General features: G+C 38.7%; 1 protein-coding gene across 2 annotated transcripts in view; it reads right to left on the bottom strand.

Annotated features, from left to right (window-relative positions):
• The window catches only part of LOC136856302 (synaptogenesis protein syg-2-like), a 320,580-nt gene that overhangs the window by 59,256 nt on the left and 238,824 nt on the right, over window positions 1-22,500 (bottom strand). For both annotated transcript variants that reach the window (XM_067134052.1, XM_067134053.1), the window contains 2 exons: window positions 3,276-3,478; window positions 1,196-1,303 (listed from right to left, as the gene is read on the bottom strand). In XM_067134052.1, the coding sequence (XP_066990153.1) occupies window positions 1,196-1,303; window positions 3,276-3,478 (311 nt within the window). The remainder of the gene's footprint in view (window positions 1-1,195; window positions 1,304-3,275; window positions 3,479-22,500) is intronic.

The following is a 22,500-nucleotide window of genomic DNA, read 5'->3' as shown; positions in this document are numbered from 1 at the left end:
TGGAATTAGTAATGTAACGAAGTGGTTGTACCAGAGATAATAATTGATAGACTACGAGGAATGGTTTTCCATTTTGTTTGAGAGGGGGGATGTGGCTCTCTCTCTCTCTCTCTCTCTCTCTCTCTCTCTCTCTCTCTCTCTCTCTCTCTCTCAACCCACGTCACTGTATGATTCCTTTGACGAGGTACCGACATGAATATATATATATATATAGATACCTATAATTATATAGTTATAGATACAGATATCTATATCACGAAATACTGTAGTATGTCAATTGAAAAAGGATTCCTTTTATAATATATATAGTCAGGGGATACAAGCTGGGCCGCACAAAAGCAGGAATCAAATCGGGAATCAAATCGGGAATCAAATCGGAATTTGTTTTTTTTTTACTTTAAATTCCCGGTAATTTTGACTGCATGGTTTTTGACAAAGGGAGGTATTTTTAATATATCGCTGCGTGTCTTTTTTGTATATATTTTTTTTTTTAATAGCTGTGTGGCTTATTATGACAAAGGGAGCTTTCTCTCTCTCTCTCTCTCTCTCTCTCTCTCTCTCCACATACACAAACCACATAAATATGCACACACCATTATGTTGTATGTCAAGTTGCTGACATATTTTTTTGATGAATAATATCTGAAATATAGAAACCTCTCTCTCTCTCTCTCTCTCTCTCTTTAATGTTTTAAGAAATGAGAGAGAGAGAGAGAGAGAGAGAGAGAGAGAGAGAGAGAGAGAGAGAGAGAGAGAGAGAGAGAGAGAGTCTTACAAAATAAAACAATAATATATTTACGTGTTCGTAAGGACTTATTTGGGAATGAAAATCTATCTCTCTCTCTCTCTCTCTCTCATTTCTTAAAACATTAGAGAGAGAGAGAGAGAGAGAGAGAGAGAGAGAGAGAGAGAGAGAGAGAGAGTCTAACAAAATAACACTAAAATATGTACAACTTATTGACAAGGCATTACATGGAAGTAAAATGAACCTTTCTAATAACAACAAGACCCAAGAAGAGAGAGAGAGAGAGAGAGAGAGAGAGAAACCCAATAATACCCAAGAAGACTCTGAACTCGGTACCACCAAGTGGGGGGAGTTGTCGTCGCTACCACCGAGCCATCACTCAGCGTGGATAAATCCAAGGCTGAGTGGATAACATCACTGTGACCTTCGCATCAAAAGAAATTGTCTCACCTCCATTTGCTCTGCAAGACAGGGAGAGCGGACGCCCTTCTTGCACGGAGACCTCCCTCTCCACGGGGGACCCTCCCGTGCTGTAGATTCGGATGCTGTGAGGCTCATCTGTGGGGGAGAGAGAGTGTGAGAGTGAGTGGGATTAGTGGGGGTGCTTAAATGGAGAGAGAGAGAGAGAGAGAGAGAGAGAGAGAGAGAGAGAGAGAGAGAGAGAGAGAGACTGATACCTATTTGTAGAAGTGTATATGTAGAGAGAGAGAGAGAGAGAGAGAGAGAGAGAGAGAGAGAGAGAGAGAGAGAGAGAGAGAGAGATCCTACCTTGATAGAATAAATATAATCTTAACATTGGCTTTCAATGATTAAAAAAAACATTCAATATTCAACCTAGAGAGAGAGAGAGAGAGAGAGAGAGAGAGAGAGAGAGAGAGAGAGAGAGAGAGAGAGAGAGAGAGAGAGGACTGGAAAAAAATAAAATAAGAAAAACACAGAAAGTAGGAAGAAGCCAATAAACCAGGATAATAACAAATGATGAAGGAAGGAAGAAAGGAAGAAAGGAAGAAAGGAAGTAAGGAAGAAAGGAATGAAGGAAGAAGAAGAGGCGAAATGGCGGATTTATTAATAGAATTATCAGAAAAACGAATCCGGATTAGTCAAACTAATTACGCTTAGATTAATTAGTTTGCGTCAATATCTTGTTGGGCAAATCTGATTTCTCATTAGAGGAATTTCTCCCTTTAATTATCATTCGAAGACTTTTTTCCCCCGAAGGGACAAAGGGAGAGAGAGAGAGAGAGAGAGAGAGAGAGAGAGAGAGAGAGAGAGAGAGAGAGAGAGAGAGAGAGATAGTGATTACAGTGGTCCATTGCACCATAAAATGTCTCGAACAGATTCGTTATCATTATTCCAAATCGATTTCAATGTACATTTCAAGGATTAGAGAGAGAGAGAGAGAGAGAGAGAGAGAGAGAGAGAGAGAGAGAGAGAGAGAGAGAGAGAGAGAGAGAGAGGGTTCGGATAATCCGTCAGAACAAAATGAATATATTAATAATACCCATCAATGTCAATATCAGTATAACAAGACACAGATGGAATATTGAACAGAGAGAGAGAGAGAGAGAGAGAGAGAGAGAGAGAGAGAGAGAGAGAGAGAGAGAGAGAGAGAGATTACAGTGGTCCATTGCACCATAAAATGTCTCGACCAGATTCGTTATTATTCCAAATCTTGACATTTCAAGGATTATGTGTAATATTAATAACCACAAATGTCAATATCAATTTTCAAGGACCGAAAAAACTTATTTAATATTCAGAACAAAATTCAATTAATACAAGTATAACAAGATGAATAGAACAGAGAGAGAGAGAGAGAGAGAGAGAGAGAGAGAGAGAGAGAGAGAGAAGGTTCCTATATTCTGTCTTGATCAAATATGTGTAATATTAATAACCACAAATGTCAATATCAATTTTCAAGGACCGAAAAAACTTATTTAATATTCAGCATTCAAGCAAGAGAGAGAGAGAGAGAGAGAGAGAGAGAGAGAGAGAGAGAGAGAGAGAGAGAGAGAGAGAGAGAGAGAGAGAGAATCTGTGCCTTGATAGAATAAATGTAAGCTTAATATTAGTTTTCAGTGATTAAAAAAATATTCAATATTCAATCCACCAACAGAGAGAGAGAGAGAGAGAGAGAGAGAGAGAGAGAGAGAGAGAGAGAGAGAGAGAGAGAGAGAGAGAGAGAGATTCTACCTTGATAGAATAAATATAATCTTAACATTAGCTTTCAATGATTGAAAAAAACATTCAATATTCAACTCAGAGAGAGAGAGAGAGAGCTTTAAAGACCCACAAAAACCAGAGAGAGAGAGAGAGAGAGAGAGAGAGAGAGAGAGAGAGAGAGAGAGAACCCACAAAAACCCAAGTAGACCAAATAAAAAAAAATATTTGACATTCAACCAAAAGAGAAAGAGATATATATAAATAAACAAAGAGAGAGAGAGAGAGAGAGAGAGAGAGAGAGAGAGAGAGAGAGAGAGAGAGAGAGAGAGAACCCACTCAAAAAAACCCAACAGAACCCAAAACTCACCAACAACATGCAGATGAACCTTCGCATTGTGGGTAGGGGACCCTTGGAAATCGAGCCTACATCTGTACTCCCCCTGGTCGCTGTAGTTCACGTCCTTGACGACCAGCACCCAATTCAGGTGGTCCTTCTGGAAGCGGGCGCGCCCTTCGAAGACGTCGCTCGCTCGCGTGCTGCTCCCTTCGTCCATTGACCTCAGGTCAACGCTGTGGAAGAGGTCAAAAAAGATGCTTCATCACTTGAAAGACACGACTGATCAAAGTAGACACTTGGTTGACAATGCTGACCTAAATAGACATTCGATCACTGGTTCTTTTATATATATATATTCGTTCCCCGATCTCAACGACCATAACCAACAACAGCTGAATGAACCTACAACATCAGGAAACAACAAGTGGTGCCAGTAACCGCTAACAACCGCCAAAAAACAACAAAAAAACAACAAATAATAACCCTGAATTCTTCTCTCGTTCGCAATTGGTTTTCTAAAGATGCAATGTCCAAACCTCACGCGGCCACCGGCTACTGATCTGATTGACCCATTACTGTGTGACGTCAGTGCCTCTGAGAGAGAGAGAGAGAGAGAGAGAGAGAGAGAGAGAGAGAGAGAGAGAGAGAGAGAGAGAGAGAGAGAGAGAGAGGTTGATATAAACCTACAAATATAATTATGTACTAAGAGAAAAAAACTCCCTTTCAATTATAATTTTTCACAGTCAGTTTTTCTTCCCGATTAAAAAAACTCAAAGCAGTTTTATGAATTACTGTCCAAGTTGATAATAAAATAAAACATTCCCTTTGATATATATATATATTTTTTTTGACAGAAAACAGTACAAAAAAAAAGACAACACATCTAATGAATCTACAACCTAATTAAGGAAAATTTTCATTATACATTTTCCGTTTAAACTTAAAAAAAAAAACTATGACATAAAAACTCCTTCATTCGAAGACTTGGAACTTAAAAAAAATAAATGCGCCGAAGTATCTCCGGCGCAATCGGGTTTTCCGTACAGCCGCTACAGCCGCAAATAGATATATTTTTCGGTGGTTTTTGTATAATGCTGTATGAGCCGCGGCCCGTGAAACTTTAACCACGGCACGGTGGTGGCCTGGCCTATTTCGTTGCCAGACGCACGATTATGGCTGATTTTAACTTTAAATAAAACGAAAATTACTGAGGCTAGAGAGCTGCAATTTGGTATGTTTGATGATTGAAGGGTGGATGATCAACGTACCAATTTGCAGCCCTCTAGCCTCAGGAGTTTTTGAGATTTGAGGCGGACAGAAAAAGTGCGGACAGAACAAACTGAGAACAGAAAAAAGTGCGGACGGACAGACAAAGCCTTCACAACAGCTTTCTTTCACAGAAAACTAAAAAAAAAAAAAAACTTAGAACAAACAAACTCTGTCATTTACACTCACGCCAATTACCAAAACACATTCATTCGAAGACTCGGAAAACTTTTATTTTTGGGGGGGGGTAAAACATTTCCAAATTCATTGCAGTAATGTAACGGAAACCAGAGACAATTAATGTTTGCCGGAATAAATTCTCTGTTCCCTGAGCTCTGGGATTTGTATTTATTTTCCGCGGCCAAAAAATCGAGATATATATTCATTGCGGATGAACAATTCATTGCTTTTGAGTTTTCTGTAAAAGAAAACTATTTGTCCGTCCGCGCTTTATTCAGTCGGCCCTCAGGTCTTAGAAACTACCGAGGCTAGAGGGCTGCAAATTGGTATGCTAATCACCCACCCTCCAATCACCAAACATACCAAATTACAGCCCTCTACCCTCCTCCACAGTAGTTTTGATTTAATTTAAGGTTAAACTCAGCCATAATCCCGCTTCTGTCAAGAGACTACCTGTTCAGAAAGACCCCATTTGGATTCTAAACACCCAACTAGAGCCAAAACCCCACCACTGCCCAAACCAAGAAACACCACCAAAAACACGAATCTCGAGAACCAATACTTCGTCCAAAACAAAACTTAAAAGAGTAAATATAGTATATATAAACAGTATTCTTTCAAATACGACCAGTTACCACTCCGGGCTCCATCGGGATGCACACACACACGCGGAGAGAGTCAGACTAATGGAATTCCCAATCGCATTCAATCATACGCTTTACAATCGGAGCCACGAGGCGTATTTAAAAACTCGCCATGACTCCGGACGCGGGACGGATTTGCCAATCGCGATCCGGAGTGAGCGATAACTGGTGGGTTCGAGCGTTTGTTTAATGGAGGTTTTGTGGGGTTGGGCCACGATTGCAATGGTTGGACGAGTGTCAAAATGATTCGTGTGATTTTGTGCCGGTGGGAGAAATTTCTTTGTTTTTATTTAAAATTTTTTTGTACTATACGATCTTATATTTACCAATCTATCTATGTGAATGTATATTAATCTATCTATCTATTTATATGAATACACACAACCACCCACGCCCATTTCTCACGCCCAATTTAAGCTTGACCAACCCATCGATTCGCCAGCGACGAAATATCATGAATAAACGAACGCAATAAGATACACTTTCGATCAATAAATCACCTGGTGAATCCGCATGACAGACATAACTAATCCCTCCCTAATCCCTCCTAATCCCCCTCCCTCCCAAGGGGTTGGGGTGGGGGTGGTGGGATTTACGACCAGATTAAAAGGTGTCTTGCAATTTATCGAGAGCCAATAAAGCATGCAGAATGAATGTCACAGTGGAACGCCACGAAGGGGAGAGAGAGAGAGAGAGAGAGAGAGAGAGAGAGAGAGAGAGAGAGAGAGAGAGAGAGAGAGAGAGAGAGAGAGATAAAAGATATATATATATATATATATATATATATATATATATATATATATATAGAGAGAGAGAGAGAGAGAGAGAGAGAGAGAGAGAGAGAGAGAGAGAGAGAGAGAGCACTGGAATAAATCAGGCCGAGGATTTATTCAGCAATAAATCAGAGCCTGTTATTGTCTGGTGTAATTGGTTAGGAGCGATGACAGATCGCAAACGAGAGAATTTATTGTGATATAAATTTGATAAACTAACTAATGTATTAATTTGGGTGATAAATCAAGAATAAATCAAAGAATAAATTAAGGGATAAATCAAAGAATTCTGACGAATGTGACGAAGAGATTTGAGAAGATGAGGGGCTGAGAAATCTAATCGATGTTATGGATGGAATTGAGGTGATAAACGGTAGATGAATAAAGGGAAATTGAAGGAACTTGATAAACTGCGACCAAAGCATAAATAGGGATAAAAAGATTTAGAAAATTAATAAAGTTGCTGATAAACAAAAGAACTGTCTAGATTTTTTAAACGGAAATAAAATAATAATGAAAAAATATGTAAAACTCAAATTTGAAATTATAAAATAATAAAAACATCTACTGAAAACTCTCTCTCTCTCTCTCTCTCTCTTCTCTCTTTTCTTTTCTTCTCTTCTCTCTCTCTATCATGCAATGAAGCACATTGCATGCAATGTGTGCTGAGCCCACAGTTCTGCAACGACACAGTTCATTGGTACTGCAGCAGCAGTTGTTGAACTGCTGGACTGTTGAGAGAGAGAGAGAGAGAGAGAGAGAGAGAGAGAGAGAGAGAGAGAGAGAGAGAGAGAGAGAGAGAGAGAGAGAGATTTTTATTGAATTTCTTCAAAACTGAAAATTTGTCTTTATTGTAAAATAAAAACAAAAAAAAGTTCTGAGAGAGAGAGAGAGAGAGAGAGAGAGAGAGAGAGAGAGAGAGAGAGAGAGAGAGAGAGAGAGAGAGAGAGAGATTTTTATTGAATTTCTTCAAAACTGAAAATTTGTTTATAATGTTAAATAAAAACAAAAAAAGTTCTGTGATATATATATATATATAAATAAATAAATATATATAAATAAATAAATATATATATATATATATATATATATATATATATATATATATATATATATATATATATATATATATATATATATATATATATATCTGTGTGTGTGTAAAGGTGTAAGTGCACAGAACAAAAGTGCGCTTTGTCCGAATCATGAGCAATGCAATCTGTGAATATTCCATTTAGATTCAATTATAACATAACAAAGGCAGATTTTACTCTCTTTCATTGGCTGTGTATTGTTTATTGGCTTCGCTTCAAACAGTTTATTGGGAGCGATAAATAAATTTCTGGTTTTTGACCCTGGCTTAGGGTTGGGTTAGTATTTATTAAAATTTTATTGGGAATAAATTTATATTTTTTGGCAATAAATTTTGAAACAGTTTATTGGGAATATAAATAAATTTCTGGTTTTTGATCCTGGCTTAGGTTTGGGTTAATATTTATTAAAATTTGTTGGGAATAAATTTAGAATTTTTCTTCATTTTTTGCAAATTTTTTGGAAATAAATTTTGAAACAGTTTATTGGGAAAATAAATAAATTTCTGATTTTTGATCCTGGCTTAGGTTTGGGTTTGGAAATTTCTTAAAATTTGTTGGGAATAAATTTAGAATTTTATTTTTATTTTTCTATAGATTTATTGGAAAAAATAATTTAATTTTCCTTTTTTCTATAGAGTTATTGGAAACAGATCTTAATATATTGGATTTCTTTATGTAACAGAAATGATTTAAAAGTCATCATTAATCTCTATAATAATTATATAATATCATTATTATTATTATTATTATTATTATTATTATTATTATTATTATTATTATTATTATTATTATCACAGAAAAATTCTCATCACACAACGTCCTCCAGAACTGCTAATTAACAGAAAGGATTCACACTGCTCTTACTTTCCCAAATTTTACCCTCCCCCCCTCCCCTAATCCAAGGGAAGGGCGTGGGGGGAGGGGGGGAGGTCCTACAAAGCCAAGCAGGATCAAGGTTCGTTAAACCTTAATTTCCTGTAGGATTACGGCCGGGTTCCTAATCCTAACTCGACGAAATCCTGGGTTTATTTTGTCTCGAAGTTGGGAGTAGGATTCCTTGGGTTATTGTAGGATAAACTTAGGATGAGGGAGAACTTAGCCTTTTAGGATATGAAAACTCTGTTGCTTTTCTCTCTCTCTCTCTCTCTTTATATATATATATATATATCTATATATATATATATATATATATATATTTATATATATATATATACTTTTAAAAATTGATAAAAACTGATAATATATGTCAGATAAATACAGTAATATATGTATTAAAATATGTATTAAAAGCAAAAGATAAATAATAATAATAATAATAATAATAATAATAATAATAATACGAAACCCTACTTTGCTCATGATATACATTTGTCAATTTATCCCCCAAAGATAATTATATAAACAATTGAAAAGAACAATAAGTATAAAATAAAAAAAAACACAATGGAGTTGAAGACTCTATATATATACACCTTTTGCAATCTCGAAAAACCACCTGAGATTTGTTTTTCCAATTTCCCTTTACAAGAGAAGCCAGGATTATTCTGAAAAAAAAAAAACAAAGAACCCCAGTTGGCAAGAGTGATATGAGAGATATATATATACGGTTCTTTCTGGCAACTGACGACGACAAGCTTCGCCGTGATTGGTCGAAGGGCAGACGGGAAACGGTTGCCAATTCGATCTTTACATGCAACAGTGACATTGCAAAAAAAAAAAAAAAGAATGTTGGAACAAGGGCAGCTCTGATGGCCTCTGCATTGCAAAACATTCTGAGAATGTTGCAAAATGGTCTGAAAGAACAATGGAATATATAAAGAACTGACATTCATTCAATACTGAAGCCTGGGAAATGACTGATTGATGGTGCTTTGCAATGCCGCGTGCCCCTGTTGCACGAAGCCTTGCAATGCTTCATGTCCTGTTGCGATTGATCCTTCATAGATAAAAGAGCGTGGCGGGATTATCAATGCAATTGCGAGAATAGAGAAGAGGAGATTTATGGCGTCCCTCCAAAAAAAAGAACCTGGGAGATTACCAACTCTATTACGGGAATCCGGGATTAATCTACAACGGGGCAAAGATTGTCCGGCACAAATGAATCTGACAGGGAGAGGGAGTAAAAAAAAAAAAGGAGTGCTTTCTGGCAACGATTTCAAATCCCCGTGATTGGTCCAGCATAAAATAACAATTTCCAATTCATCTTCGCGCCTCAAACGGAGAGAGAGAGAGAGAGAGAGAGAGAGAGAGAGAGAGAGAGAGAGAGAGAGAGAGAGAGAGACGCGCAATAAAACACTGTCCGGCAGCTGCGATTGGTTCTGCAAACAAGGGCAGTTTCCAATTTGCCTTTTCGCGAAAAGAAGGATTAATCCCTCGGTGAAATATGCAGTCGGTAAAAGTGTAAAAAAATAGGTAAAAAAAAGGAAGGAATTCTGACTTCCGATTTTCCTGCAGCGTAAAAGCCTCAGGTCATCTTTATGCGAAACAATGAGAGGTCCGGGTAAAATGCACAGTCAGCAGATAATGCGAAAGGCTGGAAAAAACGAAGTATCCGGCAACCGGCGACAGGAGGGAGTCACTGATTGGCCCGCCTGGAAAACAAGAGTTGCCGACGACAGTTTTCTAACGTTTTAAAGAAAGAAAAAAAAGGAAAGAAGTGTTTCTCATTGCAGGACAAAGTTTCCAAGAACGTTAATTACATTACAACTTTGGGATTCCTTCTCCGAATTTGCCAAACCAAACGAATTCCGCCACTTGTACCGGAGACAGAAGGAGATTTTGGGGGTGGGGGCGGTGAGAGAGGTAGAAAGTCCAAAGTGATTTAAAAAGAAACTTCTGGCAACTTTTGCGAGCCATTTGGGGAGGGTTGCAGACGAGTGTTTATCTCCCCAGCAAACTTGACTTTGCGATGTACAGAGGCGATTCGACTCTGTGCTCGAGAATAAGATTTTGAGATATAAACGTACGTTTGAAGGGGATGCTGTTTTACCCGGGCGTATCAGGTACCACCTGACAACCCTTACCATTTCATGTACAACGTCTTTAGGTTAATATAGAGATCACTAATAGGTCAAGTGGGAAGAAATATAAGAATCGAGGAAAGGAATAAAAGAGGTCAGTGAACTGAGTTGGCAAAAGGTCACCACCGATTCCACAGAGGGATTGTGGGAGTTCTGCGTACCGCTTCCACAGAGTGAATGTGGGAATACGTTGCCAAAAGGGTGTTACTACATCTCTCCCTGAAGCCCAGACAAGATCAAGACAATTAACAGCCCATTCCGTCAGCCTCGGATAAACAAACTTCGCCGCTTGCCTCTGAGCCGAGGAAGTTGACAGAAGTTATTTGTGGAGTTTGATGGAACTTCGACCCGAGGTGGTTCTCGTTGGTGTCAACAAGTGGTTGGGTTTTGGGGCCCAATTCTGGATCTAGAGGTGAATAAAGGACCCGCATTTTTTCGGAGAAGGGGAACCGGCTAATCGCTCAGCCTCCGCAGGGCGTTTCGGATCTTCCGAAGCCTCGCGAAAGGAGAACATTCTCCTCCGAAGGGTAATGTCCCTTTAAGGAGAGCCCATTAGGCTCACAGAGAGAGAGAGAGAGAGAGAGTGAGAGAGAGAGAGAGAATGAAAATCAGAGGTAAAATAAAACACAAAACAAACTCAAGAAAGCAAAAAAGAAAAAACTAAACAAATAAAACTAAAAACATCCAGTTCTCCAAACGCCTTTTCATGGCAGTGGGCGCTTTGATCTTAATGGCATTCGAATCTATTTTTCTCTCTCTCTCTCACTCTCTCTCTCTTTCTCTTTTTCCATTCTGTGTCATTCGAATCTCGTTTACTAAACAGCAGGGGGGTTCTCATTTCAAAGGGGAAAAGACTGCCCGAGTTGGATCCTTTGGGGGGGGGTGGGTGAGGGGGATATATAAATCTTCCTTAAAGACTGAAACTTTCGGAATCTTTTGCCCCCCCGAGGTAAAGCGGACTGGAAAGATTGGATATTAGCAGGTCATCAAATGCAAATTTATATCCGAGGTTATTTTGGAGTCTGGAGGGATTTCCAGTGTGTTTTTAAGTCTCTCTCTTTCAATTGGGTGATAAATTGATGTCTTGTGACTTTTTATATATTGAATTTTATGTTGGTGAATTCCGCAAAAATAATTTGATGATATATTCATTTCTTTGAGTTTGATGCAGTATTATTTTTTATCATTTCATTTATGTTTGTATCAGTTTTCCAAAGGGTTTACAGCTTGAATAGAATAAGCTGATAAATTTTATTTAATAATTTTTTCAAAAAAATGGTTACTTTGTATCACTGACTGTACATGACTCTGATAAATTCTCACTGTCGTGAAATATTTCTATCAGTTTTCCAGTGATTTTGCAGATCTGATAAAATGAATTTATATATTTGACATAGTTTTATTTATCAAAGTTTTTACTTTCAAGAGTATAAAAAAAAAGTCAGTAAAAGAAGTAATACATTTCAGATCTAACTTGGGAGGAAAAAGTTCAACAGTTTATGTTATGATAGCAATTAGGAACAAGTATCAATCTCTCTCTCTCTCTCTCTCTCTCTCTCTCTCTCTCTCTCTCTCTCTCTCTCCTATTTCTCAATGTTGCTATGATATTACAATTTCACCTGTTTGACAATTTTTCAATTATGAATCGAAATGAAAATATAGTTTCTCTCTGTCCTGTCCTTGAAAATCTCTCTCTCTCTCTCTCTCTCTCTCTCTCTCTCTCTCTCTCTCTCTGATTAATCTCTTTCCTTTTAGCCCTTTTTCCACCCCGCGAAAAAGCCACTAATGACAAACACACGATACCACAAAACTTCCTCGAGAGGAAAAACATTCCCCGGCCGAGTTTTATGGTAGGTCGAAGCCTCTTTTGGAAATCCTATTCATTCTCCCGCCCGAATGCACAAATCAGCCTGATACTAATTACCACTAATTGCTCCATTAATAACCGGCCTCGATTAATAAATTACAGTCTTAATGCCGCGAAGAATGGCTTCGGTCGAGCGCTCCATAACGCCAGGGCGAATCTCAAAGTCAGATTGGAGGCTAAGAAATCGTTTTGAATTGAGGTCCACACAAGCGGTTGGTTTGGGAGCAGTTTGGTAGTTTTTTCACGAAAATAATAAATCAGCAACCTTCCACTTATCATCCACTCATCCACAGAAGGTCGTATTATGGGTCTGTTCGTTCATTCGTTCTGTTTTTGTAGAACGATTACGCCAAATCTAACGAATGGATTCTTGCGAAGTTTACGTCAAAGTCGCATCACCCGATAGGCAACGAGTGACCAAACACCCAACTTCCTGCGACCAAATTGGAATGACTGAACCTCGAGTTCGAATTGCCCATTCTTCTGTCTTTTAGAACGATTACCAAAACTTCCTGCAAAATCACACGGAACCCAAATTTTTAGCGATTGAATGAAAAGGAACTGAACCCTCGAGTTCATCCAGCTGTAACGTCTGCTTCTAAAACCACCAGCCGACGACTTTTCCAAGCTTCTACTACCTCCATTCGTCAATCCGCCGAGCATAGCTGAGCACAGTCGCTAAGTGCCACCAAAGAGTTCGCCTTCTGAATAAATGGTCGTATACATTTGGCTTTCTGCCCCCAGGGGATATTCTCTCCCTGGGTAGGATATTCGAGATGAGGTTAATGGTACCCCCCCAAAACATTGCTATGCCATCCCAGGGTATTTTGGGGCAGGGGGGGAAGGGTGGGGGGGAATGGCCAGGGAAAAGAAGTCTGGTTTTCCTGTTTGGTTTTGGGAGATTTTCAGTTTTGTGTAAAAGAAAACTATTGAGCCAACTTTGTCCGTCCGTCCGCACTTTTTCCATCCGCCCTCAGATCTTAGAAACTACCGAGGCTAGAGGGCTGCAAATTGGTATGTTGATCACCCACCCTCCAATCATCAAACATACCAAATTGCAGCCCTCTAGCCTCAGTCACTTTATACAATCTTCAAGTGTTTTTGTTTCTTTGCAAAGTTGTATGTCGCCACTTTGTCCCTGTCTCATTCCAAAATTATTTTTGCATCCCTAAGGTACCACTTAGCTTATATCTCTCAAATTTCAAGTGTCAAAGGAATGAATCCACCTTTATTTGTTTTGTTTCTGCCCAAACATCTCTTTGCAATGCAGACTTTGTTCGCTGTAAGATTGACTCAGATCGCTGCATGGCTGGGTGATCATAATTGCTTGTACCAGACCCCATATTGTTTCCTACAAATTATATATATCTACGAAAACGAAATCTTCAGAAAACGAGGGAAAATAATATGAAGTCTTCACGGCTTCTTTTGAGAAATGTTTCTCGTCCATGAAAAAATGGTAAATCTGAGAATCACATTCTATTTTTTCTGTTAATTCTCCACGACAGAATTCTGTGAGGGACTTGCACAGACAATGTGAACGCTTTTTACTTTAATCTACAGCTAGATGTTGTATAACTTCGAGCAATAAAAGGAAATCATCTTTCTATTCAAGATGGCAGACTTCTCTGAAGAGATGTACAAATTGGTATTTATATTTTTTTCAGACTTTTCAGAAAAACACAGACTGTCTGTTTTTTTTTTGAATCTAGAAAGGAGTCAAGAGTGGGTAAAAAATTAATGGATATTTTTAATATGATTTTTTGAAAAGAATTGTGGTCGAAGATGGTATATAATTATAAATAAGTAAAAAAATCGAGTTTTCTGTATAGCGTATAATGCTGTATGAACCACGGCCCATGAAATGTGGTAGCCTGTCCTATATCGTTTCCAGATACACGATTATGGCTAACTTTAACTTTAATTAGAGTAAAACTACTGAGGCTAGAGGGCTGCAATTTGGTATGTTTGGTGATTGGAGGGTGGTTGATCAACATACCAATTTACAGCCCTCTGGCCTCGTAGTTTTTAAGATCTGGGGACGGACAGAAAAAAGTGCGGACAGAGAAAGTGCGGACAGAAAAAAGTACGGACAGACAAAGCCGGCACAAAAGTTCTCTTTTACAGAAAACTAAAAAATAAAATTCTGATAATTTTTGACAGCATTTCCGGACGTTTCAGCTCTTAATTAAAAAAATCATGAGGCCCAGAAAGATTACAAAGATCTTACCAGCCTAATTTGGCGTTTTTCTTGCTAAAGCTTAATTTTCCAAGGAAGCTTTATATAAAATATTAATATTTTTCCTCTTAATATTTTTTCCAGCTCAGGTTTCATGGTGAAAAACTTCAGAGATAAGCTGATGTCTATATAAATCTTTTTATCTTAATAATCTTAGATGGAGCGAGTTTAGAGGATGATTCTGTTTCCAAACACACACACATATAAATATATAAAACCGTCGTCCAGTACGGGCTAAGCATCTCCCAAAACTGGGCCACTTACGAGTACCAAAAATAGAGGTACCTTCATTCTTGACAGAATGAATACACTGGTATATAAAACACCCTCTCTCTCCCCCTCTCTCTCTCTCTCCGGAGACAAACCACCACATAATTTATTTATGTCCATTTTTATTCCCAACCTCCGGAACTCATTCGTTTCCGGCGGCCGGTCCTTTAAAAAGTAGCTCCGCCCCCCTAAAAGCGACCCCCCCCAAAAAAAGAAAAATTCACGGGTACAAAAGCCCCCATTGTGTGAGGCCGCCACGGAAATTTAGTGGGTTCCTTTTTAAGTGCTGTTAAAAGTGCTGGGGACTGAAATCTCTCTCTCTCTCTCTCTCTCTCTCTCTCTCTCACATTCTTTCTGGGCATTAATGCTTTAATGCCCCATTTTCTTCCGGGCATTTAAAAGTGACTTTCGGCTAGTTAAATCTCTTGACGTGGTTTAAAGCCTTTTCTTGGGGGGATTTTAGGGATTTCAAAAGGGATTTATCCTGGGGATTTAACAGATTAATCGCTCATGTTTTGGGGATTTATGGAAAGGCAAGATTATGGGCAATGAACAGACATAATAAAGACTTTTTTTAGGTGAGTTTTAGGGATTTTCAGGGGATTAATTTTGGGGATTTTAAAGAGGATTTATGCTGAGGATTTAACAGATTAATCGCTCATGTTTTGGAGATTTATGGAAAGGCAAGATTATGGACAATGAACACGCATAATAAAAGGCTTTTTTTGGGGGTGAATTTTAGGGATTTCAAAGAGGATTTACGCTGGGGATTTACCAGATTAATCTCTCATGTTTTGGGGAATTATAGAAAGACAAGATTATGGAAAATGAACAGGCACAATAAAAGCCTTTTTTGGGTAGAATTTTAGGGATTTCAAAGAGGATTTATGCTGGGGATTTACCACATTAATCTCTAATGTTTTGGGGATTTATACAAAGACAAGATTATGAGATTAAGGACAATGAACAGACAAAACAAAGACAGTTTTCTGAGAGTGGTTATGGATTAATGAGAGGATTTACTCTTGGGATTTAACAGACTATAATCTGTATTACAATGGGGATTCACAGACAGAACGAGTTTATGGACACTAAACAGACACAATAAAGACAAAAAAAAAGGACTCGATTGACAACAAGACAGATTCTAAATACGGTACAATTTCGGGGTCCACGCCCCCTGCCCCCTGTCCGCCTCCCACCGAGAAAAAAACAAATAGAGACGGGAGAGAAATGAAATTGTTTCACACGTGTACATAGAGAGAGAGAGAGAGAGAGAGAGAGAGAGAGAGAGAGAGAGAGAGAGAGAAATCAATAACACGACATTTCCACTAACAAAATGCATGTCGTGTCATAGCCAAAAGTGGATGGCTGGCCTCTCTCTCTCTCTCTCTCTCTCTCTCTCTCTCTCTCTCTCTCTATCGTTTAATATTACAGATAGCCAAAGTGGTTGGCCATCCTCTCTCTCTCTCTCTCTCTCTCTCTCTCTCTCTCTCTCTCTCTCTCCCTTCCCCATTGCTTAATATTACAAATAGCCAAAGTGGTTGGCCATCCTCTCTCTCTCTCTCTCTCTCTCTCTCTCTCTCCCCATGAACTTCACTCTTATATATATTCAATGCCAGGAAGCTTTAACATTACAAACAGCTAAGAAGGTTAGTCCATTTCCATCTCTCTCTCTCTCTCTCTCTCTCTCTCTCTCTCTCTCATTATTATACATACACTCAGCAAGTCCCCACACAGTAATTAATTGCTCAAACAGAATGGTTCTCTCTGAACAGAGTAATTTAGAGAAACCTTTTATCACTGACTAATGATTCTACGTAGCTAAACAATTCTACCAGCAAATGGATAAATCCGGGATTATTTTTTGTTTCGTAATCCAAACTGGGATTAATTCAATCCTGAATGGGATTTAGTTACTTTGGCGGAATAATGGGTTCCTGTAATTCACTCTGTGGGTATATTTACTGACTTATTGAGAAGGATTTATTTTTTGATATGGTTTTTTTTATTATTATTATTATTATTATTATTATTATTATTATTATTATTATTATTATTATTTCAATTCTTTTTCTTGACAAATAATAATAATAATAATATAATAATAATAATAATAATAATAATAATAATAATAATAATAATAATAATAATAATAATAATAATTCGATAGCCTACAACAGCGCGAAGCAGTCGACACACCTCGTCTAAAATCCGATTACTGGTTCCCCCATCCGCCCCCTCTCGCAAACCCCAACCCCACCCCACGAGACTTTCCAAAGGTCAGAGGTCGCGCAATCTATCCAGCTGAACCGAGTCACAGGTAAATGTAGATATAGGTAACAGGTAGCACTGGATTCTTCTTCTTTTTGGTTTTCTGTGCAAGAAAACTATTGTGGTGGTTTTGTCTGGGTGTCTGTCCGGAGTTTATTCTGTCTGGAATTGTTTGTGTTCTGTAGTTTTTTCTGTCTGGAAATTTTTGTGTTCTGGAATTTTTTCTGTCTGGAATTTTTTCTGTCTGGAATTTTTTCTGTCTGGAATTTTTCTGTCTGGAATTTTTTCTGTCTGGAATTTTTTCTGTCTGGAATTTTTTCTGTCTGGAATTTTTTCTGTCTGGAATTTTTTCTGTCTGGAATTTTTCTGTCTGGAAATTTTTCTGTCTGGAAATTTTTCTGTCTGGAATTTTTCTGTCTGGAATTTTTTGTCTGGAATGTTTCTGTCTGGAATTTTTTCTGTCTGGAATTTTCCTGTCTGCAGTTTTTTCTGTCCGCACTTTTTTCTGTCCGCACTATTTTCTGTCCGTACTCCTTTCTGTCCGTACTTTTTCTTTTCAAACTTTTTTCTGTCCGCCCTCAGATCTTAAAAACTACTGAGGCTGGGTCTTATTCATTTTGAATCATCGAAGTTATATGACCAGTAAATAAAAACATTTAGGAAAAATATCTATGTACAAACATCCATAAAAGTGTAACACCTTGACAATACGACGCCTCAACAATTCTATATTATCTATAAAATACTGATCTTTCACTCAATTTGAATGATTAAAATTATATACCCAATGCATAAAAACGACGTATTATGCAAATAAAACGAGTACAAACGTCAACAAAAGTCATGCGCCTGACAGCGTGTCACCCGGACAATTTCGGAGTCGCGCCCTGTCTCCCGGGTCACCTGAAGACGGACATTTACGACCGAGGGAGCTATCTAATGCACCGTTTGGTTTACTGTAGTAATAAAACAACGATAAAATTCTCAATTCCCCTCCGATGTCTATCCGAGTTCACGGTTTGAGTTCTTCACGGAATGATGATTTGCAGTCGAGCGTGGAATGTCAATTTTGACGCATTCCTCACGAGGAATTTGGCAAATGGCTCGCTGCTGTTGATACACGCACGTAATAGAGAGAGAGAGAGAGAGAGAGAGAGAGAGAGAGAGAGAGAGAGAGAGAGAGAGAGAGAGAGAGAGAGAGAGAGAAAGAGAGAGGTGAGGGTGTGAAACTTCAAAGAAGAAATCATGAGTGATTGACATGAGCCATGAAAATGTTCACGATACTAAAAAAAAAAATTTGCTTAAAATGAATTATTTTACTGTATTTTTAAAACAGAAATTATATATATATATATATATATATATATATATATATATATATATATATATATAATATAAATATAATATAATATCTGCAAAGTACATCAAAGTAGAATTTGACGTAAAATAACACTGAAACTTAATTATTCCTTGACACAGATTCAGAAAAAATCCCACGTTAATTACCCTCTTGACATATCAAAGGTTAGTTTTTCATACTAAGTCGTGTCAGAAGAGAGAAAAAAAAACATCAAAGCTTAATTTCACCCAGAAAAAACTAGCAATAATGGTTTTTTTCTCAATTCAAAATGGAACCTGTACAAGAAAATCGACATGAAAATAACATCAGGTGAAAATGGATACTCAAGTCTTTCAGCCATTTTGTATTTAAAATGTCTTCAGACAAAACCAGACATTCTGATAATTTATTAACATCTTGAAACAAAATGGCATCTCAGAAAAAGGACTTATAGTCTTCGTACAGAATGGTGTCCCGCAAAGAAAAACTTCTTACAGTCTTGAAACTAAATGGCACCCCAGAAAAAATTATTTAAGGCTTTCAAACAAAATGGCATTCCCAGAAAATCCTCCTTACATTCCTGAAACAAAATGGCACCTCAGAAAAAACTCCTGACAGTCTTGACTCAAAATGGTGCCCAAGAAAAAAGCCCTTATTGTCTTGAGACAAAATGGCACACCAGAAAAAACTCATCAGTCATTAAACAAAATGGTGCTGAAAAAAATATCCTTACAGCCTTGCCTCAAAACTCCTCATAGTCCTGAAACAAAATGGCTCCCCATAAAAAAACTATTTACAGCCTTGAAACAAAATGGCGCCCTAGAAAATCTCTGCTCACAGTCTTGAAACAAAATGGCTCCCTGAAAAAAATTATTTACAGCCTTGAAACAAAATGGCGCCCTAGAAACTCATCCTTTCAATCTTCAACAAATAAGGCTCCCTTGGAAAAACCTATTCACAGACTAGAACCTAAAATGGCATCTCAGAAAACCCTCCATTACAAGCTTGAACCAAAATGGCTCCCTGGGAAAAACCTATTTACAGCCTCGGACCAACGAAAGCATCAAAGTTGGACCATTTATCACAAAATGGCGTCGGAGAGGAAACGATTTCCGAACCGCAGAGCAGAAATCTGGACGCAAAACGACTTATATACTGGACCGAACATCAAATCAACTGCAGAAAATGATACAGTTACCGCAATGGAGGTGGGGAGGGGAGGAATGGGAGGGAGTCTGGCACCGCTAGCTGTTATTAATAACTAAATGCTGGTGCAGTAACAGAGGACAGTTATTGACCAGAGAGCAGCAACTGGTCAAGTTATTAAACCTCTGGTCTGGTGTCTACCTTTTAGCGTCAGAGTGGTTTATGTTCTTTGATACTAGGTCCTCTCTCTCTCTCTCTCTCTCTCTCTCTCTCTCTCTCTCTCTCTAGCAACAAAAACAGAGCTGTTAAAAGATGGAGAAAATGATTTTACGGGTTTTATAATTAACTTAAAATGGGTAAAGAAATTTTTATTAGGAAGCTAAAAAAATCAGTAGTGAATCTGAGAGAGAGAGAGAGAGAGAGAGAGAGAGAGAGAGAGAGAGAGAGAGAGAGAGAGAGAGAGAGAGTTTTAATTCATTTGTCTATATCATAGCATAAATTGACTCACTCTCTCTCTCTCTCTCACATAAACACCTTGATTCTCTCTCAATAATATTACAGTAATTCACTCTCAAATACCTACAATTCAAAGTAAAGCTCTAACTCTCACTCTCTCACTCTCTCTCTCTCTCTCTTCAACACTTTCTCACCATCACAGAACCACCTCTCCCAAATCTCACACCACACCAACTTGAGATCCTCGAAGTATAACAGCAGCAATAGTAGTAGTAGTAGTATCAGATCAGATTTGCCTTTCCAACGGCCCACCGCCACCACCACTTCTATCTCCTCAAACCTTATTTTCTCCCCTTGACTCAATAAACCTTTGCAACGGCCCTCCCCACCTCCCTACCTCCCCCAGAGAAGACCAGTGCAGTGGAAACGAAGATTACTTTTCCATTCGAGAAATCTCAAACAACAGAGAAGGAATATCCAGGAAAATGGTTGAGGGGGGGAGGGGGAAGGGAGGGGGAAGGGAGAGGGGGGAAGGGAGGGTAAAAATCGCGTACAATTTCCCCCCCCCCTTCTTCTCCCCCGGGAGAGGACGGGAGGCTGGAAGTTGAAATGTCAAAAGTCAGGTCGAATGTGACCTGGGGTCACCGTAGGGATTGGATATTTAAAACTTTGGCTTCGAGTGTTTGCGGGGTAGTTTTGATGTCCTTATTATTATTATTATATATTATTATTATTATTATTATTATTATTATTATTATTATTATTATTATTATTATCCCAAGTACATTAGTTCATTTAAAATAAGCCGAAATCATTCAGAACCAATATGCTATCTCCTCATCTCGTATGGGTGCGGAATCCACTGCATTATGGGTAATTTAGACCCTGCCACTGGACTGGACTCGCGTAATTGGTCAGTTGCCCAGCCTAATTGGCATCTGAGTGCCGAGCTGTATCTGAAATTGGCACGCTAGAGTGCCAGAGTGCCAATTCCACCTGTAATGAATCTAACGCCGCTTACGTCATTTGAAATTATTCGATCTTTGATGCCTGGTCCTCGGGGAGTTTGTAAGTGTGCCGCAGGGGTATTTGGAGCCTAAAAGGACTCTTTGGCACCAAAAAGGACTCCTTGGAGCCAAAAGAATTCCTTGGAGCCAAAAGAATTCCTTGGAGCCAAAAGGACTCCTTGGAGCCAAAAGGATTCTTTTCAGCCATAAGGATTTCTTAGAGCCAAAAGGACACTTTGAAGCCAAAAGGACTCTTTGGAGCCATAAGGGTTCCTTGGAGCTAAAAGGACTCCTTGGGGCCAAAAGGACTCTTTTGAGCTAAAAGGACTCTTTGGAGCCAAAAGGGGCTCCTTGGAGCCTAAGGACTGCTTGGAACCAAAAGGAATCCTTGGAGCCAAAAGGGCTCCTTGGGGCCTAAAAGTACTCTCTGGAGCCAAAAGGGCTCTTTGGAGCCAAAAGGGCTCTTTGAAGCCAAAAGGGCTCCTTGGAGCAAAAAGGACTCCTTGGAGCCAAAAGGACTTTTTCGAGCTAAAAGGGCCAGTGATTGTACGTTGATGACTTTGTCAAGCTTCGTGGAGCCAGAATTTGAATCCAGGTACAACTTGGAGCAAGTGTTTGTGTCCTTGTAATACTGTAATTCTTTCTAGATCCAACAATTGGTCCTCAGTAATCTTGTGAAGCTTCTTAGAGCTGACATGTTGACCTCAATAGTTTCGTTGCGTATGGATTCGAATTCTGGCCTTGAAAAGCATTACAGAATTACTGAAGCATGGACTCTATCTCTGAGAAGCATTACAAAACGTCAGGAATATAATATTGGCTCCATAAAAATGACTGAAGCCACAAATCCAGGGAATACAGGAATACATTACTGGCTTCCTAAAAATGATTGAAACCACAAATTCTGTCACTGAGAAGCACTACTAAAATCCAGGAACACAATATTAGTTCTGCAAAACTGCCCAAGAGTTCAGATTCCCCCCTACGATGATGAAAGCCTTCCCGAGCCCCAAATATTGACCCCCTGCTCCCAGAAAGTGCCAATTTCGGATTTAGCTTGGCACTCAGATGTCAATTGCACCGAGACAATTAGCAAATTACAACCGTCGCGTCCAGGGGCCGGGTCTAAATTACCAGTAATTCTGTGCATTTCCAGTCCTGATGAGGGTATCATAGCTTGCTGGGTCAATTACCCCTTTGGCTGCGAGCTGATGGTGAGTTGCTGACTGGAGATTGGAGGAAGAATGTGGAATACGTAACTATACACATAAAAGCTTTTGTATACATAATATATTTGCCTGGTTATCTACTGACATTTTAGCAGAATGACTGGTCATTATATTACTTATATGTAATAGAAATGATTATATCTCTGCTTACACATAAAATATATTTGCTTAATTATCTACTGATATTTCAGCAGAAGGATTGGCCATTATATTGCTTCTATGAAATAGAAATTATTATATCTCTGCTTACACCTTTTCATTACACAAATATGACCACACTTCTCGAGATGACACTTCCACAAATTAATACCTGGGACTTCAGATCCAATCAAATGTATATCTTTAATGAGTGGTGCCTCTGCCTCAGGTGTGAAGAGTCTTACCCGTGCCTACCTGAGGCCCAATTAAGGTGAGGGTGAGGGCTCCCCTGGGGACGGGGGGCGGGGAAGGG

This window comes from Macrobrachium rosenbergii, chromosome 35 (assembly GCF_040412425.1).
Source record: "Macrobrachium rosenbergii isolate ZJJX-2024 chromosome 35, ASM4041242v1, whole genome shotgun sequence".
Lineage (NCBI taxonomy): Eukaryota > Metazoa > Arthropoda > Malacostraca > Decapoda > Palaemonidae > Macrobrachium > Macrobrachium rosenbergii.
The sequence above is the reverse complement of the archived record's forward strand: the minus strand, read 5'-3'. Positions and strand labels throughout refer to the sequence as shown.